The sequence below is a fragment of the Hemiscyllium ocellatum genome, chromosome 16 (assembly GCF_020745735.1).
Source record: "Hemiscyllium ocellatum isolate sHemOce1 chromosome 16, sHemOce1.pat.X.cur, whole genome shotgun sequence".
Classification (NCBI taxonomy): domain Eukaryota; kingdom Metazoa; phylum Chordata; class Chondrichthyes; order Orectolobiformes; family Hemiscylliidae; genus Hemiscyllium; species Hemiscyllium ocellatum.
Window position 1 is genome coordinate 87,576,153 of NC_083416.1, and position 22,857 is coordinate 87,599,009.

At 44.3% G+C, this 22,857-nt stretch overlaps 1 protein-coding gene across 2 annotated transcripts in view; it reads left to right on the forward strand.

Annotated features, from left to right (window-relative positions):
• The window catches only part of arap3 (ArfGAP with RhoGAP domain, ankyrin repeat and PH domain 3), a 344,677-nt gene that overhangs the window by 196,074 nt on the left and 125,746 nt on the right, over nucleotides 1-22,857 (forward strand). For both annotated transcript variants that reach the window (XM_060837460.1, XM_060837459.1), the window contains exons 10-11: nucleotides 3,961-4,143; nucleotides 4,656-4,827. In XM_060837460.1, coding sequence (XP_060693443.1) covers nucleotides 3,961-4,143; nucleotides 4,656-4,827 — 355 coding nt within the window. The remainder of the gene's footprint in view (nucleotides 1-3,960; nucleotides 4,144-4,655; nucleotides 4,828-22,857) is intronic.

Genomic DNA, 22,857 nt, shown 5'->3' on the forward strand with positions numbered 1-22,857 from the left:
GATTAGCCTTACTGTGAGACCTTGTTAAACGCCTTACTGAAGACATGTAAATCACATCAATTGCACTATCCTCATCAATATATATACAGTCACCATTTCACAAACACAATTAAATTGGTCAGGCTGGATCTCCCTCTAACATATCTGTGCTGACTCTCCCAGATCAATCCTTGCCTTTCCAAGTATTGATTAATCCTATCCCTCAGAATGTATTTTCATCAGTGATGTCAGACTAACAGGTCTGTAGTTACCTGGCATATCTCTGCTGCTCTCTATGAATAAAGGAACAACATTAGCTATCCTGCAGTTATCTGTCACTTTGTCTGTGGCCATTAAAATATTAAATATTGCCAACCGGACCCCAGCAATCACCTCCCTTGTCTCCCAATAGCAATGAGAATGCATCTCATTAGGCCTTACGTATTTATGCCTGAATGCAAATAAGTAATAGTCATTTCAGACCTCACCATTGTCCATTAGCTCTATGCACAGTTTGCCCCTATGGTCTTTAATAGGCCACACCTTTTCCCTGGTAATTCATTAATCTGTATTTTTATTAAACCCAGCTAGCTGATAATGCTCTGAGGCGAGATTTCTTTGTATCCATTGTTTTAGCCACCAACAATCCCCATTCAAGGTTCGTGCGAAGATTTGTAGCTCGGGTGCTCGTTGTTGTGGTTCTGTTCGCCAAGCTGGAAGTTTTTGTTGCAAACGTTTCGTCCCCTGGCTAGGCGACATCATCAGTGCTTTGGAGCCTCCATTAATAGCTATTCACACTTCCAAACAGATTGTGATCCAATTTTTCATCTGCCCAACTACTTTTCTCTCTCTTTAGGCTCTATCTCCACCTATCATTTACCCCATTGCCTCCTCCTCCACTCCAGCTTCTCATAAAAACCCACATGTTCCTAGCTGCCGTCACTTCTGAGGATGGGTCACCGGACCTGAAATGCCTATTCTGATTTCTCTTCACAGATGCTGCCAGACCTGCTGAGCTTTTCCAGCAATTTCTGTGGCATGTGGAATTTAGTTTAAATAAGTCCCATTATTCACTTTGAAATTATTGGTTTTGGTAGAAAAACAGAAAGGCAGAATATTTCTTAAATGGTGAGAGGATTGGGAATATTGGTGTTCAATACAGAGTGCCTTTGTTCCTGAATCAGTGCTGGTGCAACAATCAATAAAAAAAGCAAACGGATGTTGCTAAACAAAAAACTGAAAGAACTGCGGATGCTGGAAATCTGAAACAAAACAGGAATTGAGAGAAAATCTTAGCAGGTGAGTAGCACCGGTGGAAAGAAATCAGAGTTAATGTTTTGGTCAAGTGACCCTTCTTCAGAAATGTATGTCAAGAGGAAGAAGGAAGCTTATTTAAGGTTGAGGAAGCAAAGATCAGATAGAGCTGTGGAGAGCAAATGTTATTCTCTTGTTCAAGAAAGGGAATAGAGATAACCATGGGAATACAGAGCAATCAGTCTTATGACGGTGGTGGTCAAATTATCGGAGAAAATTCTAAGAGACAGGGTTTATGATTATTTGGAAAAGCACACAACCGGAAATGATATCATCCACCATAACAAACTGAGACAGATAAATAACAAGAGGGACAGAACACCAACACTTCACTGGAGGTTCACTGATGATGTTATCTAGCATGGTAATGAAACATCTGAAAACAAAGCTACCAGCTCAGTGACCAAACTTACAACTTGATTAGAGACAGTCAGCATGGCTGTGTGAGGGACAGGTCATTCCTCACAAGCCTTATTGAATTCTTTGAGGATGTAAAAAACACGTTGATGAAGGTTGAGCCATGGATATGGTGTATATGGATTTCAGTAAGGCATTTGTTAAGGTTCCCCATGTCCGGCTCATTCAGAAAGTCAAGGGACATGGGATACAGGGAAATTTGGCTGTCTGGGTACAGAATTGGCTAGCCCATAAAAGACACAGGGTGGCGGTAGATGGTTTGAGTTTAAGAGCCGTGAGGTTATGTTGCAGCTCTTTGGAGCTCTGGTTAAACCACACTTGGAATATTGTATTCAGTTCTGGTCACTGTAGAAAAGATGTGGGAGTTTTAGAGAGGCTGCAGAAGAGATGTACCAGGATGCTGCCTGGTCTGGAGGGCATGTCTTATGAAGAAAGATTGAGGGAGCTAGGGCTTTTCTCATTGGAACGAAGATGGATGAGAGGTGATTTGATGGAGGTGTACAAGATGATGAGAGGCATAGAGTGGATAGCCAGAGACTTTTTCCCAGGGGAGAAATGGCAATCATGAGGAAGCATAATTTTAAGGTGATTGGAGGAAAGCTTAAGGGAGATGTCAGAGGTAGTTTCTTCACACAGAGAGTAGTGGGTGTGTGGAATCCCCTGTCAGATATATTAGGTGATACATTAGGAACATTTAAGTGATTCTTGGACAGCATGGATGATAGTAAAATATAGTGTACATAGGTTATTTTGATCTTAGAATAGGGTACAAGGTTGGCACAACATCAATGGCGAAAGGGCCTGGATTGTGCTGTACTGTTCTATGTTCGATCTTGCTGTTTCATCTGAAGGGTTTTTGAGTTCAGAAATAAAAGTGCCTTATTTTAAGTATATAGAGTATTGCTGAGACTGTACCCAGATTATTTGTGCAGTTGTGGTCTCCTTATCTAAGGAAAGATAATTATCATTAGAGGGAGTTTTGATTGTCTTATGGAGAGAGACTGGGAAAACTGGGTCTGAATTCTCTTGAGTTTAAAGATTCAGAAGTGGACTCATTGAAATCTATTTTAAAAAATACTTGAAGAAAATGACAGGATGGATATAATTAGGCTGTTTGCCCTAACTGCTGGTTCCAGAATGAAGGGACATATTCTCAGAATTAGAGATAGGACATTTAAGAGTGTGATGACAAACAATATCTGCATTCAGAGTATGGAGTTGCTGGTGTTGGACTGGGGTGTACAAAGTTAAAAATCACACAACACCAGGTTATAGTCCAAAAAGTTTAATTGGAAGCAGTAGCTCCTTCATTTATAGCAAAAATTTACAGTGTGATGTAACTAAAAATAATTTTTAAAAAAAGGTTTTGTGATTTACATTTGAAAGAAGTGAAACTAACATGGTCATTCTAACAGATGAGAGGCTTAACAAACAATCAAGGTATTTTTCAATGTATCATTTCAGTTACATCACACTGTAAACTTTTGCTATAAATTCTGTGTCTTATAATCCTATAGTCCACAACTACCTGATGAAGAAGCAGTGCTCCGAAAGCTCGTGCTTTCAATTAAACCTGTTGGACTATATTCTGAATTAGAATGGTGCTGGAAAAGCACAGCAGGTCAGGCAGCATCCGAGGAGCAGGGAAATCGATGTTTCGGGCAAAAGCCCTTCATCAGGAAAGACGAAGAGAGCCTGAAGGGTGGAGAGATAAATGAGAGGAGGGTGGGGGTGGGGAGAAAGTAGCATAGAGTACAATAGGTGAGTGGGGGTGGGAATGAAGGTGATAGGTCAGGGAGGAGGGTGGGGGAAGGTAGCAAAGAAGTACACTGGGTGGATGGGAGTAACCTGGTGTTGTGTGATTTTTAACTTTGCACTCAGAGGATGGTGAATTTTGGGGATTCTTTGATCCAGATGCTGTGGAAGCTCCGTCATTCAGCAGGTTCAAGACTGAAATTGATAGATTTCTGGAGACAGGTGACATCAAGGGGTATAGAGACAGTAGGGGAGAATGACATCGATATGATGGACCATAATCTAATTTAATGGGCTGAATCATCGATTTCTACCACAATGTTCTAATATTTGCTTTAGCTACTTTCTTTTCAAATGCCTGTAGAACTCTGTCACAAAAGAAATACACTTCACCCACTTAATTAGATCTTTAATTAATGTGGAACTTTTCATGATTGCGTAAAAATATTTGTGATATCATTATTGAACAAGTATTGCCTCTCCTTTCTCTTTCAGCTTTTCATTGATTTAGGGAATGAAAAAGCGAACCAGTTCTGGGCTGCACGGATGACTCCAGGAGAGGAGTTGGATACAGATGCCACAACAGAGAGGCGGAAGGAATTTATTAAATTAAAATATAGAGATGGCACTTTCAGAGGACCTCATCCTAAGTTTGCAACACAAGATGAACTGATTAAGGTAAACATTCAGTTTTGCCCGTCAGTGCATTCAGTCATCAGATGTCAAGATATATCAGCCATTCATTTACTAATGATGTAGAGGTACCAGTGTTGGACTGGGTTGGACAAAATCAGAAGTCACATGAGTCCAACAGATTTATTTGAAATCATAAAGTTTCGGAGCATAGCCCCTTCATCACCTCACCTGAAAGCTTGTGAATACAAATAAACCTGTTGGAACATAACGTGGTGTCTTGTGACTTCTGACTTAATTTGTTAACTAACAGCATCAAGCTGCTTTTTTCCAACCAGACAAACTGTGTGCTCAAACTTTAAAACTGTCCAATCTCCAGCAAATTATCAATTTGAGAACTGGTAAACATCACAAAATTGTTACCTACAATAACCAGTTTGATCAATGAACACATTAGAACTTATATGGTTTTCTTTAGATAAAGGCTTATCACCTGGTTTTAATGAGCTCTTCACTAAACTGCAGCATCCTAATGGGTTGGTGTTCTTGTCTGACAGGCACTTTGTTCAGCGGTAAGCAGTTCCAACCTCCTGCAGACAGTGACTCAGATCTTCTCTGAAGCAGGCAGAATGAGTTTTATTGACACGGATGCCTGTGAAACATTTTCTCTGTCTCCCCAAAGCCCAACCTATCCAACTGGAGTGCAGCATCCATCACTGAGGACCTCAGGTATCATAGTAAACAAGTTATAAAATATACATATTAACGTTTATTGGATAGGTGGTTACTATTACATGCTAATGCATGCCTGCCCAGTCTTATCAGGTCTGGTGGTATAGCAGGTGAATGAATGATTTTTATTGTTACATATATTTAGGAAGATACAGTGGAAAATGTTTTGTCACCATAATCACACCCTCATCAAGTGAATGAATAATGAAAAGAATCCGGTACCATTTGAAGTTACAAACAGAATAAGCATAAAGTATTTAAATTGAGTTAATCTTCAGCGACCGTTGTCACATCAGTGCTCCATGCTTTTCCAAGACTGATCTTGAGGAGTTCTTGCTGCAAAATGGTGATATTGATGACCCAGGAGACCCTGGCTCCTCATGCTGCCAGTGTCTCACCAACACCACAAGAGTCCCTGCTTTGGGTCGACTACATTCAGGAGACCCCCCCATTCTGACACCCACACTACTGCAATTGATGACCCATCACTGTCTCCAAACTTCCCTGCCCACTGAAGCCAAGAGTCCTTGCTCAAGCCACCGCATGACAGAAGTTGACAAAGTGAGGACTGCAGATGCTGGAGATTAGCCCTTCATCAGGAAGGGCTTTTGCCTGAAATGTCAATTTTCCTGCTCCTCAGATGCTGCCTGATCTGCTGTGCTTTTCCAGCACTACACTTGCGAACCTGGCACTATCACCAAGAGTCCCCACTTCTAGCCAACTGAAGTCAGTTGTCCCCACTCTAGGCACTGCCATAGTTGAAGCCCAGCCACCAAGAGTCCAGGCTCTGGGCCTACTGCAGCCAGGAATCCCCACTCAAGCACCTGCCACCTCCACAAGCTCACCATGATGTCACAACGATGAAGGGGGAAAAGAGAAGAAAAAAGAAAAAAAGGAATAAGAGAAAAGGATGAAGCCAATTTGGAGCTGACTACTACGTACTGTGCTGGTGCCACCGTTTTGAGAGGCATGTAGCCTACGATTGCTGTTGATAGGAATTCATCTGTGACATTAATTTTTGAATAGGGACATCGTTGGCAAGGTGCTGTTTATTGTCATTCCAAACTGCTTTGCAATGATAGTTGTGAACCTCTTACTGAACCATTGAAGTTCGTGTAACTATTTCCAGTGTTTAACAGTGCAGTGAAGAACATGTGTCTGAAATCATTTGTATGTTTGGTATTGAAAGACAATAGGCGTCTTCCTCCACGGGATATTAGTGAGGTGTTTGGGTTTTGACAACAATTCGTGAACTGATTTTTAATATCACACTGAACTTTTATTTTCATTGCACTTCAATTTCCAAACTGCCATGGTGACGAGTATTACACCCTTTAATCCCTGTTGATTAAATCTTTCTTAGTTAGCCTTAAATATATTCCATGACCCAGCACCCAATACTCTCTGGGAAAGAGAATTTCGAAGATTAATTACTCTCTCTTAGAAAGGATGTTCCCCCTCATTTCCATTTCAAAGGCAAAGCCTTTTATTCTGAAACTGTGTTCCTTCTATTGGATTCTCTGGTAAGGGGAAAGATCCTCTCACTATCCTCCCTGTCAAGACCCCTCAGAATTTGTTATCTTTCATTAAGATTAATCTCATTTTTCTAAGCTCCAAAAAGTAGTCATTCCTGATGAAGGGCTCTGGCCCGAAACGTCAAATTTCCTGTTCCTTGGATGCTGCCTGACCTGCTGTGCTTTAACCAGCAACACATTTTCAGCTCTGATCTCCAGCATCTGCAGACCTCAATTTTTACCCAAAAAGCAGTCACTCCAGCTTACTCAATCTTTCCATACAATACAAACCGAGTGGACTGAACCTTTTGTAAATTGTATCAAATACATATGTATCCCTCTCTAGGTAAGGAGAATAAAATCTATATACAATCTCACCCTATCCAGGTACAGCAAGGACTTCTAACTGTAGTACTCAAACCCTTTTGCAAATTAAAGGCTGACTTTCCAATTGTTTTGGTCTTTGCTGAGAACCTGAACCTGCAGAATGGGAATTCTCGAGCAGAACAGAGTATCTGATTACATGTTGTGCTTCATTGGCTACTGAAGAAGGGTTGTATTGAAATGTTGATTCTTCAACTTCTGATGCTGCCTGCTTGTTGTGTTCTTCCAGCCTCCTGTTTGTCTCTCATTGGCTACTAATATCAAACATTACGTACTGACATGAAGTGGAGCTTGCTTTCATTTTGCTGCAGAATGTGTAACTTAAAGGTAAAATTGCCATAGTCCCAGAGGACGGTTTCTCATGAAAGATAGGTAGAGAGAGAGAGAAAGAGAGAGAAATAGTGATTTTAATCTGAGGGTCACCACAACTCCAGTTAGATGAAAGGTTGGGTGGGAGACTCCTTTGTGATAACCTTAGCTGGTATGGGAATTGAACCCACCCTCTTAATATCACACTGTATTATAAAAACAAATGTGCAGTCAACTGAACTAACCTTTGATTTCTCCCAACATGATACTCAGAGGTTTCTGATCCATCCCAGTTTCTATTTCTCCTCCATTTCTTTTTAAGGCTTTTTTCAGTTCCATCTGCTTTATAATACCTCCTCTCCATGCCTATTCTTCACATACTCCACTGATGTGTGGTTATCACAACAAAGTACCATTATGTCTTTAAAAAAAACTGAAAGAACTGTAGATGCTGTAAATCATAAACAAAAATAGAAATTGCAGGAAAAGTTAAACACTTCTGTGTGGAGAGAAATCAGAATTAATGTTTCAGGTCCAATGACCCTTCCTCAGAACACATATCTTTATCTGGCTCACCAGGTGCCCAGGACAATGGTCAGGAACAGAAATTGAGCTCACTTCCCCAGCTTCTTTCTGGAGAAGCACCAACACCAATCTGATTGCCACATTACTGCTGAGGTCAGCACCAATGTTCCCTCTAAGTTGTCCACAATGCAGTCTCTCTGACATTCGCACATGGCGTTTGCAGTGCTCAGGACAATTGTGGCATTGACTTCCAGTGTGAAGGCTTCCAGGCCTTTGTAGCTGAGAAGATGGTGAGAGTTAGCACCGACCAGTAGCTATCCAGAAGGCCTGTTCCCCATGCAATAAAGATTCCATCATGACAAGTTTAATCTTGTTTTCTGTTTTTTTTTAACCAAGACGTTTTATTTTTATTTATTCATGGGATGTGGTCATTGCTAGTTGAGTCGGAATTCAATTCCCTTTCCTACTTGTCCAAGAATTGAGTGGCTTTTTTGAACATATCAGAGGACAGCTTAGAGTAAATCTCGTAATTGTGTATCTGGAATCTCATGTAAGTCAGACCAGATAATTATATCGAATACCTTTCTCAAAAGGACAGTCATGAACCAGTTGGGTTTTTACAACAGTCAACAGTGGTTACCAAGTTGTCATTAAATCAGCTTTTAATTCCAGATTTTTATTGAATTCAAATTTCAATAACAGCCATGATGGGATTTGAACCCATCCACAGATTATTTGGGGGCTTGACAGGATAGATGTTGATAAGTGGGGAAATCTCAAACTGACACTAACAGTGCTGTACCCCCTCAGAAGCGACCCGCCAACAGAGCAGCATTTCCTCAACACTGACCTTTTAACAGTGTAGTACTCCGTCAGTGCTGACCCTTCGAAGCAACCCCTTGGTACTGACTCTTGGAGGGTACATCATTCACCCAAGTTTATCCAAGATAACGACGTCCACTCCATCCATTTCTTTTTCTTTTTTCTTTTTCTTTTTCTCTTTTGTCTTCTTTTTGCTCTCTTCTTTCTCCTCAGCTACATCCTCAAATTTTGGCACGGACCCAACAAAGTGGTTTCCTCGCCCAGTGTGGCAGTGTTTCAGCCTCATGTGGTGGTCTGTCAGCCCAGCATGACAATCTCCTATATCGACATGATGGTCTTTTGACTACCTGTGGGGGTCTTTCAGCTCAGCATGGCCTTAGTGTGGATTTCCAAGGTGATTCCAGACCAGTCTCTCATCCTTGAGAGCCTTGAAGTGAAACCAGGTGTGGTTTGGAGTCAGGGCTCAGTGTACACTGGATTCTACGTGCTGGTGTGGACTGGGTTGGAAAGACTATTGTTCTGAACTTTTTATTTCTTTAATTCCTTATTGATTCTTACAATCTATATTGCTGGACCTTTTGTTTTCTTAATTTTTCTATGTTTTTTTTCCAAAGAACTTGTACTAAAGAATCTGTACCTAGGTACCTTTTTATAAACGTTTCATACTTATTTAAGTACATGTGACAATGAAACTAATTGAAGTCAGTTACCTAAATGCATTTTAAAATAAATGGTTCGGATGAAGGTAGCAAAGGTACAAGAGCTAAATTTGCTGATAAAACCGAGATAGGTCAGAAATTGCGTTGTGAAGAGGACATTAGGAACCTATAAAAGTATAAAGATAACCGGCAAAGATCTGGCAAGTGGAATAGAATGTGCTGAAGTATGAAATTGTTCATTTTGGAAAGAGTGAAAGAAGAAGCATATTAGCTATGTGGTAAGAGGTTACAGCGCTCCGCTTTGTGCCAAGAATTGACATCACCACAAAACGTCAGACTCTAATTTTAAGGTTTACTTGCCTCATCCCTTGTGGTGGACTTTCTCCACCAGAGGAGGTTCTCTAACTATGTTCTCAGAATCTTCAGTCAACACAATTAGATCACCCTTGTGTGTTGTGTCTTCACTTGAAATCCATTTTGCCCCATTGTTCACATTGAAGTGAATGAAGATTTTTTTATTTACAAACATAGCAGTCAGGCTAAAATCCACAAGTGCAATGAAGTCCAAAATTGTCATGTTTGTTACCTAATCACAGCTGATACATAGGTAATAATGTCATTGAATGTGTTTAATTACTTTCCTCATTGTCCTAGATTGTGAATTGATTGTACATTGATTGACACAGCCAACTGGAACCAGTGTTTCAGTAGCTCATTACAAGAGAGCTAACAATTCCAGATTGAGAACAATAAGTGTCAAGAATGTGATGCTGGAAAAGCACAGCAGATCAGGTCGCATCCGAGGGCCAGGAGAATTGATGTTTCGGGCAAAAGCCCTTTGTCAGGAGGGCTTATGATGAAGGGCTGATGCCCGAAACATCGATTTTCTTGCACCTCAGATGCTACCTGACCTGCTGTGCTTTTCCAGCACCACACTCTTGACTCTAATCTCCAGCATCTGCAGTCTTCACTTTCTCCAACAATAACAAAACAACGATGTTACGTACATTTAGAAAATGAAAGATCACAAATATCAAAGAGGCAACAGCTGAAAAAGAGAACCCCTGAAATTGTATTTTCGTATAAGCAATATATATATTAATCAAGCAGATAAAACTGTTTGAGATAGCTGAGAATTAATTGTTGACTAACAGTTGGAAAAAGTGTTCCTCTTCTATCATATCAGCTTATGATAAGAATGTTACAAGATTAACAGAATTGGACGGTGAGGCACCCAGGCTTTGACACTGAAATTAAATGAGGAGCTATTCAAATTCTGGTACATGCAGGCATTTTTTTAAAAAATCCTTTTGTACAATGTGAACTTCACTGTGGATATGCAGGTTACAGTGGACTGGCCATGTTGAATTACCTATAGTGTCCAGGGATGTGCAGTCAAGGTAGATTAGCCTTAGGAATTGCAGGTTACAGGAAAGTTTGGTCTGGGTAGGATGCTCTTCAGAGGGTGATGTGGACTCAATGGACCAAATGGCCTGCTTTCACACTGTAGGGATTTTATGATTATAATAGGGACTCAATAGTTAGAAGGTCAGATCGTAGGTTTATTGGGAACGAATGAGACTCACGGTTGGTGTGTTGCCTCCCAGGTGCCAGGGTCCGTGATGTCTCGAATCGTGTCTTTGGCTTCATAAAGGGAGAGGGTGATCACCTTCAAGTCATGGTCCACGCAGGTACCAACGACATAGGTAGAAAGAGGGGTAGGGATGTAAGGCAGGATTTCAGGGAGCTAGGATGGAAGCTGAAAGCTAAAACAAAAAGAGTTGTTATCTCTAGATTGTTACCCTTGCCACGTGATAGCGAGGCAAGGAACAGAAAGAGACATTAACTGAACATGTGGTTGCAGGGATGGTGCAGGAGGGAGGGTTTCAGGTACCTGGATAATTGGGGCTCATTCTGGGGAAGGTGGGACCTCTACAAACAGGACAGTCTTCACTTGAACCAGAGGGGTATTAATATCTTGGATGGGAAATTTGCTGATGCTATTCAGGTGGGTTTAAACTAGCTCAGCAAGGGGATGGGAACCTGAGGTGTAGTTCCAATGCACAGAAGGATGGGAATAGGGAGGGCATGGACAGGATTTCATGGTCAAAGGAATATGCTGGCATACAGCAAGCTGTTTGAAGTGTGTCTACTTCAACGCCAGAAGTATCGGAATTAATGTAAAAACAATGACTGCAGATGCTGGAAACCAGATTCTGGATTAGTGGTGCTGGAAAAGCACAGCAGTTCAGGCAGCATCCAAGGAGCAGGAAAATCAACGTCTCAGGCAAATGCCCTTCATCAGGAATACAGGCAGAGATCCTAAAGGGTGGAGAGATAAGTGAGAGGAAGGTGGGGGTGGGGAGAAAGTAGCATAGAGTACAATAGGTGAGTGAGGGAGGGGATGAAGGTGATAGGTCAGGGGTGTAGAGAGAGGAGGAAAACTTCTTCAAGGCAGGCAATCTTGCAAGAGGATTCGCAGTCGGGTTAAAATCAACGAGGGTAAAAAACAATGACTGCAGATGTTGGAAACCAGATTCTGGTTGTAAAGAGAGGAGGAAAACTTCTTCAAGACCACCACAGAACACACCAGATGGCCTCCTTCTTTAGTGATTGCAATTTCCCTTCCCACGTGGTTAAAGATGCCCTCCAATGCATCTCGTCCACATCCCGCACCTCCGCCCTCAGACCCCACTCCTCCAACCGTAACTAGGACAACCCCCCCCCCCCACCCCCCCCCCCCTCCCCGGTGCTCATCTTCCACCCTACCAACCTTCGCATAAACCACATCATCCGACAACATTTCTGCCACCTCCAAATGGACCCCACCACCGGGGATATATTTCCCTCCCCACCCCTTTCTGCCTTCTGCAAAGACAGTTCCCTCCGTGATTACCTGGTCAGATCTATGCCCCCAACAACCCACCCTCCCATCCTGGCACCTTCCCCTGCCACCGCAGGAATTGCAAAACCTGTGCCCACACCTCCTCCCTCACCTCCTTCCAAGGCCCTAAAGGAGCCTTCCACATCCATCAAAGTTTTACCTGCACATCCACCAATATCATTTATTGTATCCGTTGCTCCCAATGCAGTCTCCTCTACACTGGGGAGACTGGACGCCTCCTAGCAGAGCGCTTTAGGGAACATCTCCGAGACACCCGCACCAATCAACACACCGCCCTGTGGCCCAACATTTCAACTCCCCCTCCCACTCTGCCGAGGACATGGAGGTCCTGGGCCTCCTTCACTACCGTTCCCTCACCACCAGACTCCTGGAGGAAGAACGCCTCATCTTCCACCTCGGAACACTTCAACCCCAGGGCATCAATGTGGACTTCAACAGTTTCCTCATTTCCCCTTCCCCCACCTCACCCCAGTTCCAAACCTCCAGCTCAGCACTGTCCCCATGACTTGTCCTACCTGCCTATCTTCTTTTCCACCTATCTACTCCACCCTCCCCACTCACCTATTGTACTCTATGCTACTTTCTCCCCACCCCCACCCTCCTCTCACTTATCTCTCCACCCTTCAGGCTCTCTGCCTGTATTCCTGATGAAGGGCTTTTGCCCGAAATGTCAATTTTACTGCTCCTCGGATGCTGCCTGAACTGCTGTGCTCTTCCAGCACCACTAATCCAATATCCGAAATAGGGTAGGTGAGCTTGCCGCATGGATATGTACCTGAGACTTCGATGTTGTAGCCATTTCAGAGACATGGATAGAGTAGGGTAAGGAATGGATGTTGCAGGTTCCAGGGTTGAGATTAGATTAGATTAGACTAGACTTACAGTGTGGAAACAGGCCCTTCGGCCCAACAAGTCCACACCGACCCGCCGAAGCGAAACCCACCCATACCCCTACATTTACCCCTTACCTAACACTATGGGCAATTTAGCATGGCCAATTCACCTGACCTGCACATCTTTGGACTGTGGGAGGAAACCGGAGCACCCGGAGGAAACCCACGCTGACACGGGGAGAACGTGCAAACTCCACACAGTCAGTCGCCTGAGTCGGGAATTGAACCCGGGTCTCAGGCGCTGTGAGGCAGCAGTGCTAACCACTGTGCCACCGTGCCGCCCATAAGATCTTTCATTAAGAACAGGGAAGGTGGTAAAAGAGGGGGAGGTGTGGCCTTGTTAGTCAAGGATAGTATAACGGTGGCGGAGAGAATTTTTGATGAGGTAGTAGTAGTACTGAAGTATTATGGGCTGGGGTTAGAAACAGCAGAGAAGAGGCCACACTGCTGGAAGTTTTTTATAGGCCTCCACAGGTGGAGGAGTGTATTGGCAAAATTATTCTAGGTAGGAGTGAAAGGACCAGGGTGGTCTTTACGGGGGACTTTAACTTCCCCAACATTGACTGGAAATGCTATAACTCCAGTACATCGGAGGAATAAGTTTTTGTCTAATGTGTGCAGGAGGGTTTCCTGACATAGTATGTCGAAGGGTTGACAAGCAAGGAGGCCACACTGATTCTGGTGTTTGGTAACGAACCAGACCAGGTGTTTGATTTAGTTGTAGGTAAGCACTTTGGAGAGAGTAGAGATCAGAGTGGTGCTGGAAAAGCACAGCCAGTCAGGCAGCATCCGATGAGCAGGAAAATCGACATTTTGGGCAAAATCCCTTCATCAGGACCGGGTGTGCTTTTCCAGCACCACTCGAATCTAGACTCTGATATCCAGCATCTGCAGTCCTCACTTTTGCCACCTTGGAGAGAGTGACCATAATTCAGTTACATTTAGTTTAGCAATAGAAAGGGATACGTACATGCCACAGGGCAAGAGTTATAGATGGGGCAAGGGCATTATATTGCAATTAGGCAAGACTTAGGATGCATAGAATGGAGTAGCAAAATGCAGGGGATGGGGATAATCGAAATGTGGAGCTGATTCAAGGAACAGATATTGCATGTCCTTGATAGCTATGTCCCTGTTTGGCAGGGAGGAAGTGATAAGATAAAAGAACCGTGGTTTACTACAGAAATATAGAACATAGAACATAGAAAAATACAGCGCAGTACAGGCCCTTTGGCCCTCAATGTTGCACCGATCCAAGCCCACCTAACCTACATTAGCCCACTTTCCTCCATATGCCTATCCAATGCCCATTTAAATGCCCATAAAGAGGGAGAGTCCACCACTGCTACTGGCAGGGCATTCCATGAAATCACGACTCGCTGAGTAAAGAATCTACCCCTAACATCTGTCCTATACCTACCACCTCTTAATTTAAAGCTATGCCCCCTCGTAATAGCTGACTCCATACGTGGAAAAAGGTTCTCATGGTCAACCCTATCTAAACCTGTAATCATCTTGTACACCTCTATCAAGTCACCCCTAAACCTTCTTTTCTCCAATGAAAACAGCCCCAAGTGCCTCAGCCTTTCCTCATACGATCTTCCTACCATACCAGGCAACATCCTGGTAAACCTCCTTTGCACCCGTTCTGGTGCCTCCACATCCTTCCTATAGTATGGCGACCAAAACTGCACACAATACTCCAGATGCGGCCGCACCAGAGTCTTATACAACTGCAACATGACCTCAGGACTCTGGAACTCAATTCCTCTACCGATAAAAGCCAGTACGCCATATGCCTTCTTCACAGCACTATTTACCTGGGTGGCAACTTTCAGAGATCTGTGTACATGGACACCAAGATCCCTCTGCTCATCCACACTACCAAGTATCCGACCACTAGCCCAGTACTCCATCTTGTTACTCTTACCAAAGTGAATCACTTCACACTTAGCTACATTGAACTCCATTTGCCACCTTTCTGCCCAGCTCTGCAGCTTATCTATATCCCGCTGTAACCTGCCACATCCTTCCTCACTGTCAACAACTCCACCGACTTTCGTATCATCCGCAAACTTGCTCAAAAATGTTATCTCTTGTTAAGTGGAAGAAGGAGGCTTATGTGATGATGAGACAAGATGAGACAGGTAAGAAGGGGTAAGATTAAGGAACGTTGGATAATGAGAACAGAGGAACTTCTCGTCAAAAGAAAGAAGGCAGCTTACGTAAGGTAGAGGAAGCAAGGATCTAGCACAGCTTTAGAGGATTACAGGCTTGCTAAAAATGGACTGAGGAGAGCCAGGAGGGCCACAAAAAAGCCTTGGCAAGAAGAATTAGGGAGAACCCAAAGACATTTTACTCATACGTGAGGATTAAGAGAATGATCAGGGAGAAGGTAAGGCTGATCTAGGATAGCGTAGGGAACTTGTGCGTGGAGTCTAAGCAGATAGGGGAAGTCCTAAATGAGTTTTTTGCTTCGGTTTTCACCAAGGAAAGGGAACTTGTTGTAAATGAAAACTTAGAGGAGCTGGAATACAGTCTTGACCAGATCAAGATTGATGAAGTTGACGTGCTAGAAATTTTGGAAAACATTAGGATTGATAAGTCTCCAGGGCCAGACCAGATTTAACCTAGGCTGCTCTGGGAAGCCAGAAAGGAGGTTGCTAAGCCGTTGGTGAGGATATTTGCCTCCTCACTCTCCACGGGAGTCATACCTGAGGATTGGAAGGAGGCGCATTTGTTCCTCTTTTCAAGAAGGTTAATAGGGAAATCCATGGCAATTACAGACCAGTCAGTCTTACACCTGTGGTCAGCAAGGTTTTGGAAAGAATTCTGAGGGATAGGATTTATGACTATTTGGCAAAACATTGTGTGATTAAAGGCAGTTAGCATGGATTTGTGAGAGGCAGGTCATGCCTCACGAATCTTGTTGAGTTCTTTGAGGAGGTGTCAAGACAGGTTGACAGTGGTTGAGCAGTGGATGTGTGTATCTGGATTTCAGCAAGGCATTTGATAGGGTTCCCCATGGTAGGCTCATTCATTAAGTCAGGAAGTATGGGATACAGGAAGATTTGGCTATCTGGATTCAGAATTGGCTGGCTGACAGAAGGCAGAGAATAGTTGTAGATGGAAGGTATTCTACCTGGAGATCAGTGTTGAGTGGGGTCCTGAAGGGCTCTGTTCTTGGGCCTCCGCTCTTTGTAGTTTTTATAAATGATTTGGATAAGGACGTTGAGGGGTGGGTTAGCAAATTTGCAGATGACACAAACGTTGGAGGTGTTGTCAATAGTATCGAAAGCTACTGCAGGCTATAGCGTGACATAGACAGGATGCAGAGCTGGGCTGAGAAATGGCAGATGGAGTTCAACCTGGATAAATGCAACGTGATGCATTTTGGAAGGTTAAACTCGAATGCTGAATATAGAATTAAAGACAGGATTCTTGGCAGTGTGGAGGAACAGAGGGATCTGGGTGTATAAGTACATAGATCCCTCAAAGTTGCCATCCAAGTGGATAGGGTTGTTAAGAAAGCTTAAGGTGTTTTGCCTTTCATTAACGGGGGATGGAGTTTAAGAGCCGCAAGGTTTTGCTGCAGCTGTGAAAATTCCTGGTGAGACCACACTTGGAATATTGTGTCCAGTTCTGGTCACCCTATTATCAGAAAGATACAGAGGCTTTGGAGAGGGTGCAAAGAAGGTTTCCCAGGATGCTGCCTGGACTAGAGGGCTTGCCTAATGAAGAAGGGTTGAATAAGCTCAGACATTTCTCTCTGAAGAGAAGAAGAAAGAGAGGAGACCCGATTGAGGTGTACAAGATAATTGAGGAAGAGATGGAGTCAGTAGCCAGAGACTTTTCCCCAGGGCAGGATTGACTAGTACGAGAAGTCATAGTTTGAAGATATTAGGAGGAAGGTATAAAGGGGACATCAGAGGTAGGTTCTTTACGCAGAGAGTTGTGAATGCATGGAATGCAATGCCAGCTGTGGTGGTGGAAGCAGAGTCATTTAGGACATTTAAGTGACTGCTGGACATGCACATGGATAGCAGTGAGTTGAGGGGTGCATAGGTTAAGTTACTATATTTTACATTAAGATTAAATCTTGGCACAACATCGGGGCCAAAGGGCCTGTTCTGTGCTGTACTTTTCTATGTTCTATGTTCTATGTAAGATGGTTCAGATGAGGCAATGGAGAGTTACAGATTAGCTAAGAAGGATTTAAAGAGAGAGTTAAGATGAGCAAAGAGAGGCCTTGAGCATTTAAAAGGTAGAATAAAGGAGAACCCTTAAGTTTTCTATAGGTATATGAGAAATAAAAGATGATTAGGGTAGGAATAGGGCCAGTCAAAGACAGAAGTGGGAAGTTGAGTGTGGACCCTGTGGAGATCAGAGAGGTGCTAATGAACATTTCTCATCGGTTTTCACTCAGAAAAAGAAGAATATTCTTGAGGAGAAGAATGAGATACGAGATATTAGACTCGAAAGGATTAAGGCTACTGAGGAAGAGGTATTATCAATTCTAGAAGGCGTGAAAGTAGACAAGTCCTCTGAGCCGGCTAGGATTTATCCGAGGATTCTCTGGGAAGCTTGGGTGGAGATGGCAGAGCCTCTGGCTTTGATCTTTGAGTCATCATTGTCAACAGGTTTAGTACCAGAGGACTGGAGGATTGCAAATGTTGTGCCCTTTTTCAAGAAGGGCAGTAGAGATGACCCAGGTAATTGTAGACCAGTGAGCCTTACGTCTGTTGTCGGAAAATCTAATGAAAGGATTATATGAATTAGGATTTATAATCATCTAGCAAGCAACAATTTGATTTCAGATAGTCAACATGGTTTCATCAAGGGCAGGTCATGTCTCACAAACCTCATTGAGTTTTTGAGAAGATGACCAAGCATGTAGATGAGGGTAGGGCAGTTGGCATGGTATACATGGACTTCAGTAAAGCCTTTGATAAGGTTCCACATGAAGTCTGTTGGAGAAAATGCAGAGGCATGGAATTGAGGGTGATTTAGCAGTTAGGATTAGAAACTGGCTTTCTGAAAGGAGGCAGCGAGTGGTGGGCAATGGAAAGTATTCAGCCTGGAGTCCGGTTACTAGTGGTGTGTCATAAGGATTTGTTTTGGGACTAATGCTGTTTGTCATTTTTATAAATGACTTAGACGCAGGTATAGGTGGATGGATTAGTAAATTTGCAGATGACACTGAAGTTGGTGGAGTAGTGGACAGTGTGAAGAATGTTGCAGGTTGCAGGGGGACTTGGATAAACTGCAGAATTGGGCTGAGAGGTGGCAAATGGAGTTCAATGCAGCTAAATGTGAGGTGATTCACTTTGGGAAGAATAACAGGAAGGCAGAATACTGGGTCAATGGAAAGATTCTTGGTAGTGTGTATGTGCAGAAGGATCTTGGAGTCCATGTACGTGGATCTGTGAAAGTTGCCACCCAGGTTAATAGTGCTGTTAAGAAGGCATACGGTGTGTTAGGTTTCATTGGTAGAGGGATCGAGTTCCGGAGCCGCAAGGTCATGCTGCAACTTTACAAAACGTTTGTGCGGCCACACTTGGAAAACTTGTGTACAGTTCTGGTCGCCATATTTCAGGAAGGATGTGGAAGCATTGGAAAAGGTGCAGAGGAGATTTACCAGGATGTCTGGTATGGAGGGAAGGTCTTGTGAGGAAAGACTGAGAGACTTGGGTCTGTTCTTAATGGAAAGAAGAAGGCTAAGAGGAGATTTGATAGAGACATACAAGATGAGCAGAGGATTAGAGAGGGTAGACAGTGAGAGTCTTTTTCCTAGGATGATGATGTCAGCTTATATAAGGGGACATAGCTACAAATTGAGGGGCGATAGATTTAAGACAGATATCAGAGGTAGGTTCTTTACTCAGAGAATGGTAAGGGGGAGGAATGCCTGCCAATGTAGTTAACTCAACCACATTAGGGAGATTTAAATAATCCTTGGATCAGCACATGGATGATGATGAGGTAGTGTAGACGGATGAACTTCGATTAGTTCACAGGTTGGCGCAACATCAAGGCCTGAAGGGCCTATTCTGTTCTGTATTGTTCTATGTTCTATGTTCTAATTGCCCTTGAAGGGGTGGTGGTCAGCTGTCTTCTTGAACCACTGCAGTCCATATGATATAGAGACACCCAGAATGTTGTTAAGGAAGGGTTCCAAAATTTTGATCCAGCGACAATGAATGGATGATATTGATGGAATCTTTTGGGGTCTGGGCAATGTTAATAATGACAAGATTTGTGGCAGAATTGGACAAGGTTTCCTATGAGGTCCTTCTTGACATCAGGAATATCTTGCTCCATTTTTTGACAAACAGCCAGGTGATCACAGGGCAGTGGCCAGTTGCCAGTCAGGGAAGGATTATTGATAAATGCCTTGTTAATTGCATCTCCCCATTGCCAACTCTAATTGTGCAGAACCCAGCAAGCCAGGATAATATGGCATATTCTGTCTGGACTATACTGGAGAAATTTTCACCCACCCTGGAGACCAGTCCAAGCCGTGGAACCACAGCTTCAGCAGCCCTGTCCTCTCTTCCTCCACAGTCCTGGTCAGCATTGTACCTGTCTTCTGCATCAGTCAGGATGGTGTGAAATTATGGATCTTTCAGCTTTATAAGATCCCCAGGCCCTCAAACTCACAGGTGCAGAAGAGCGCTCCAAGATTTAAAAGTCATGACAGCTGCCAGGGTAGATCATGTCCTGATGCTGAGTCTTGCAGTGTTGGTGGACAGTTCTATAGCCCGTGGGGGAAGCCAGCTCCATTCCTGAATCCTCCTACTCAGGCTGCAACACTGACATTATATGTGGAAATATAACAAACAAGTGTGATCCTAATTAGATGACATTAGTCACTGTCCTGCTGCATTGAGAGATCCTGTACAGGTCACCAACCACTCCGTGAAAGGGCCCAATTACACAGATTGCTGTTTTGAGCTTCATATTCACTCGGAAAGAATGGCCTCCTACTCCTGCAGCCCTTAGGTCCTACTCCAGCATCCAGCACTGTTGCATCACCATGTCCCATGATATACGGAGTCTGCGATAGGGTTAGGGTTATTTTTGCTTCCCCGGTCCTCAACGCCTTATCTTCACTATGGACGTCCAGTCCCTGTACACCTCCATCCCCCATCATGAAGGACTCAAAGCCCTCCGTTTCTTCCTTTCCCGCCGCACCAACCAGTACCCTTCCACTGACACCCTCCTTCGACTGACTGAACTGGTCCTCACCCAAAACAACTTCTCTTTCCAATCCTCCCACTTCCTCCAAACCAAAGGAGTTGCCATGGGCACCCGCATGGGCCCCGGCTATGCCTGCCTCTTCGTAGGATATGTGGAACAGTCCATCTTCCGCAACTACACTGGCACCACCCCCCATCTTTTCCTCCGCTACATCGATGACTGTATTGGCGCTGCCTCATGCTCCCACGAGGAGGTTGAACAGTTCATCCACTTTACCAACACCTTCCACCCCAACCTCAAATTCACCTGGACCGTCTCAGACTCCTCCCTCCCCTTCCTGGACCTTTCCATTTCTATCTCGGGCAATCGAATCAACACGGACATCTACTATAAACCTACTGACTCCCACAGCTACCTAGACTACACCTCCTCCCACCCTGCCATCCCATATTCCCAATTCCTTCGTCTCCGCCGCATCTGCTCCCAGGAGGACCAGTTCCAATACCGTATAGCCCAGATGGCCTCCTTCTTCAGGGACCGTAGATTCCCCCCAGACGTGATCGACGATGCCCTCCACCGCATCTCCTCCACTTCCCGCTCCTCCGCCCTTGAGCCCCGCCCCTCCAACCGCCACCAGGACAGAACCCCACTGGTTCTCACCTACCACCCCACCAACCTCCATATACAGCGTATCATCCGCCGTCATTTCCGCCACCTCCAAACGGACCCCACCACCAGGGATATATTTCCCTTCCCTCCCCTATCAGCGTTCCGAAAAGACCACTCCCTCCGTGACTCCCTTGTCAGGTCCACACCCCCCACCAACCCAACCTCCACTCCCGGCACCTTCCCCTGCAACCGCAAGAAATGCAAAACTTGCGCCCTCACCTCTTCCCTTACTTCTCTCCAAGGCCCCAAGGGATCCTTCCATATCCGCCACAAATTCACCTGCACCTCCACACACATCACCTAGTGCATCTGCTGCACCCGATGTGGCCTCCTCTATATTGGGGAGACAGGCCACCTACTTGCGGAATGTTTCAGAGAACACCTCTGGGACACCCGGACCAACCAACCCAACCACCCCGTGGCTCAACACTTTAACTCCCCCTCCCACTCCACCAAGGACATGCAGGACCTTGGACTCCTCCACCGCCAGATCATAAGAACACGACGGTTGGAGGAAGAGCGCCTCATCTTCCGCCTGGGAACCCTCCAACCACAAGGGATGAACTCAGATTTCTCCAGTTTCCTCATTTCCCCTCCCCCCACCTTGTCTCAGTCAAATCCCTCGAACTCAGCACCGCCTTCCTAGTCTGCAATCTTCTTCCTGACCTCTCCGCCCCCACCCCACTCCAGCCTATCACCCTCACCTTGATCTCCTCCCACTATCGCATCTCCATCGCCCCTTCCCCAAGTCCCTCCTCCCTACCTTTTATCTTAGCCTGCTGGACACACTTTCCTCATTCCTGAAGAAGGGCTCATACCCAAAACGTCGAATCTCCTGTTCCTTGGATGCTGCCTGACCTGCTGCGCTTTTCCAGCAACACATTTTTAGCTCATACGGAGTCTGCACCAACACTCTGCCTTGCTCATCCCCAGGAAATGGAGTCAGAGCTGGAAAGCACTGGGCCTCCTTGCAGGATTCATTCCTGTACTTGCTGGGGGCCACTGAGCCCATGCCTTGGCTGAGGTATCATGACACTCAGATTAAATTCACCATCGACTGTCTCTAAGATTACAAGTTTATCTTGCAGATTGTGTTACTCTTCTAACTTTGCATGATGTTATTCTTTGACCAAAACCTTAGAACCTTGTAGCTTTATTCTCTTTGTGAGTATTTGGAACTTTCATTCTTATAGAGTCGTACAGCACAGAGACAGACCCTTTGGCCCAAACTAGTTCATGCCAACTAAAATGTCCATCCACGCAATTCCCATCTCTTTGCACTTGGGCCATTCTATCCGATTTGCTAAGTTATTGGTCCCTAACCAGGTTATAACATCAATCTGGTGATCTGGCCTGGCATGGTGGCTCAGTGTTAGCACTTCTGCCTCACAGCACCAGGGTCCCAGGATTGATTTCAGCCTCAGATGACTGACTGTGTGGAGTTTGCACGTTCTCCCCGTGTCTGTGTGGGTTTCCTCTGGGCGCTCCAGTTTCCTCCCAAAGTCCAAAGATGTGCAGGTCGGATGAATAAGTCATTCTAAATTGCCCATAGTGTTAGGTGCATTAGTCAGAGGGGAATGGTTCTGGGGGGGTTACTCTTCGGAGGGTCGGTGTGGACTTGTTGGGCTGAAGGGCTTGTTTCCACACTGTAGGGAATCTAATCTAATCTAATCATAACAGCTGCTAAACTATCTAACCCATTTCACTTACCATTTTATGAAAATGACCAGCTTTGAAAAAACACTATTTTGTCTGTATTTCATAGAATGATCCAATGTACATTTTTTGAAAAAAAGGAGCTTTTCAACATCTCACAATGCACAAAATGCTAAGCCATAGTGCTTGTCTTCCAAGGCTCCAATGCATAACTCGTGAAGATGAAATCTTTGGAACTTTTTCATTTGATGATGCTCCTGTGCTGTATCTTGGGATATTTTCTGATGTTAAAGGCCATGCATAGCATCACAGAATCAGAATGTTTACTGTGCAGAAGGAGACCATTTGGTCCATTGTGCCAGTACTGACTTGATCATCTAATGCTAATCTCCTGATTTTTCCCTATTTCTCTGCACACTATTTATATCCAAATGCCATCTAGAATGCCTCAATTGTACCTGCTTCCACCACATTTCCATCCAATGAATTCC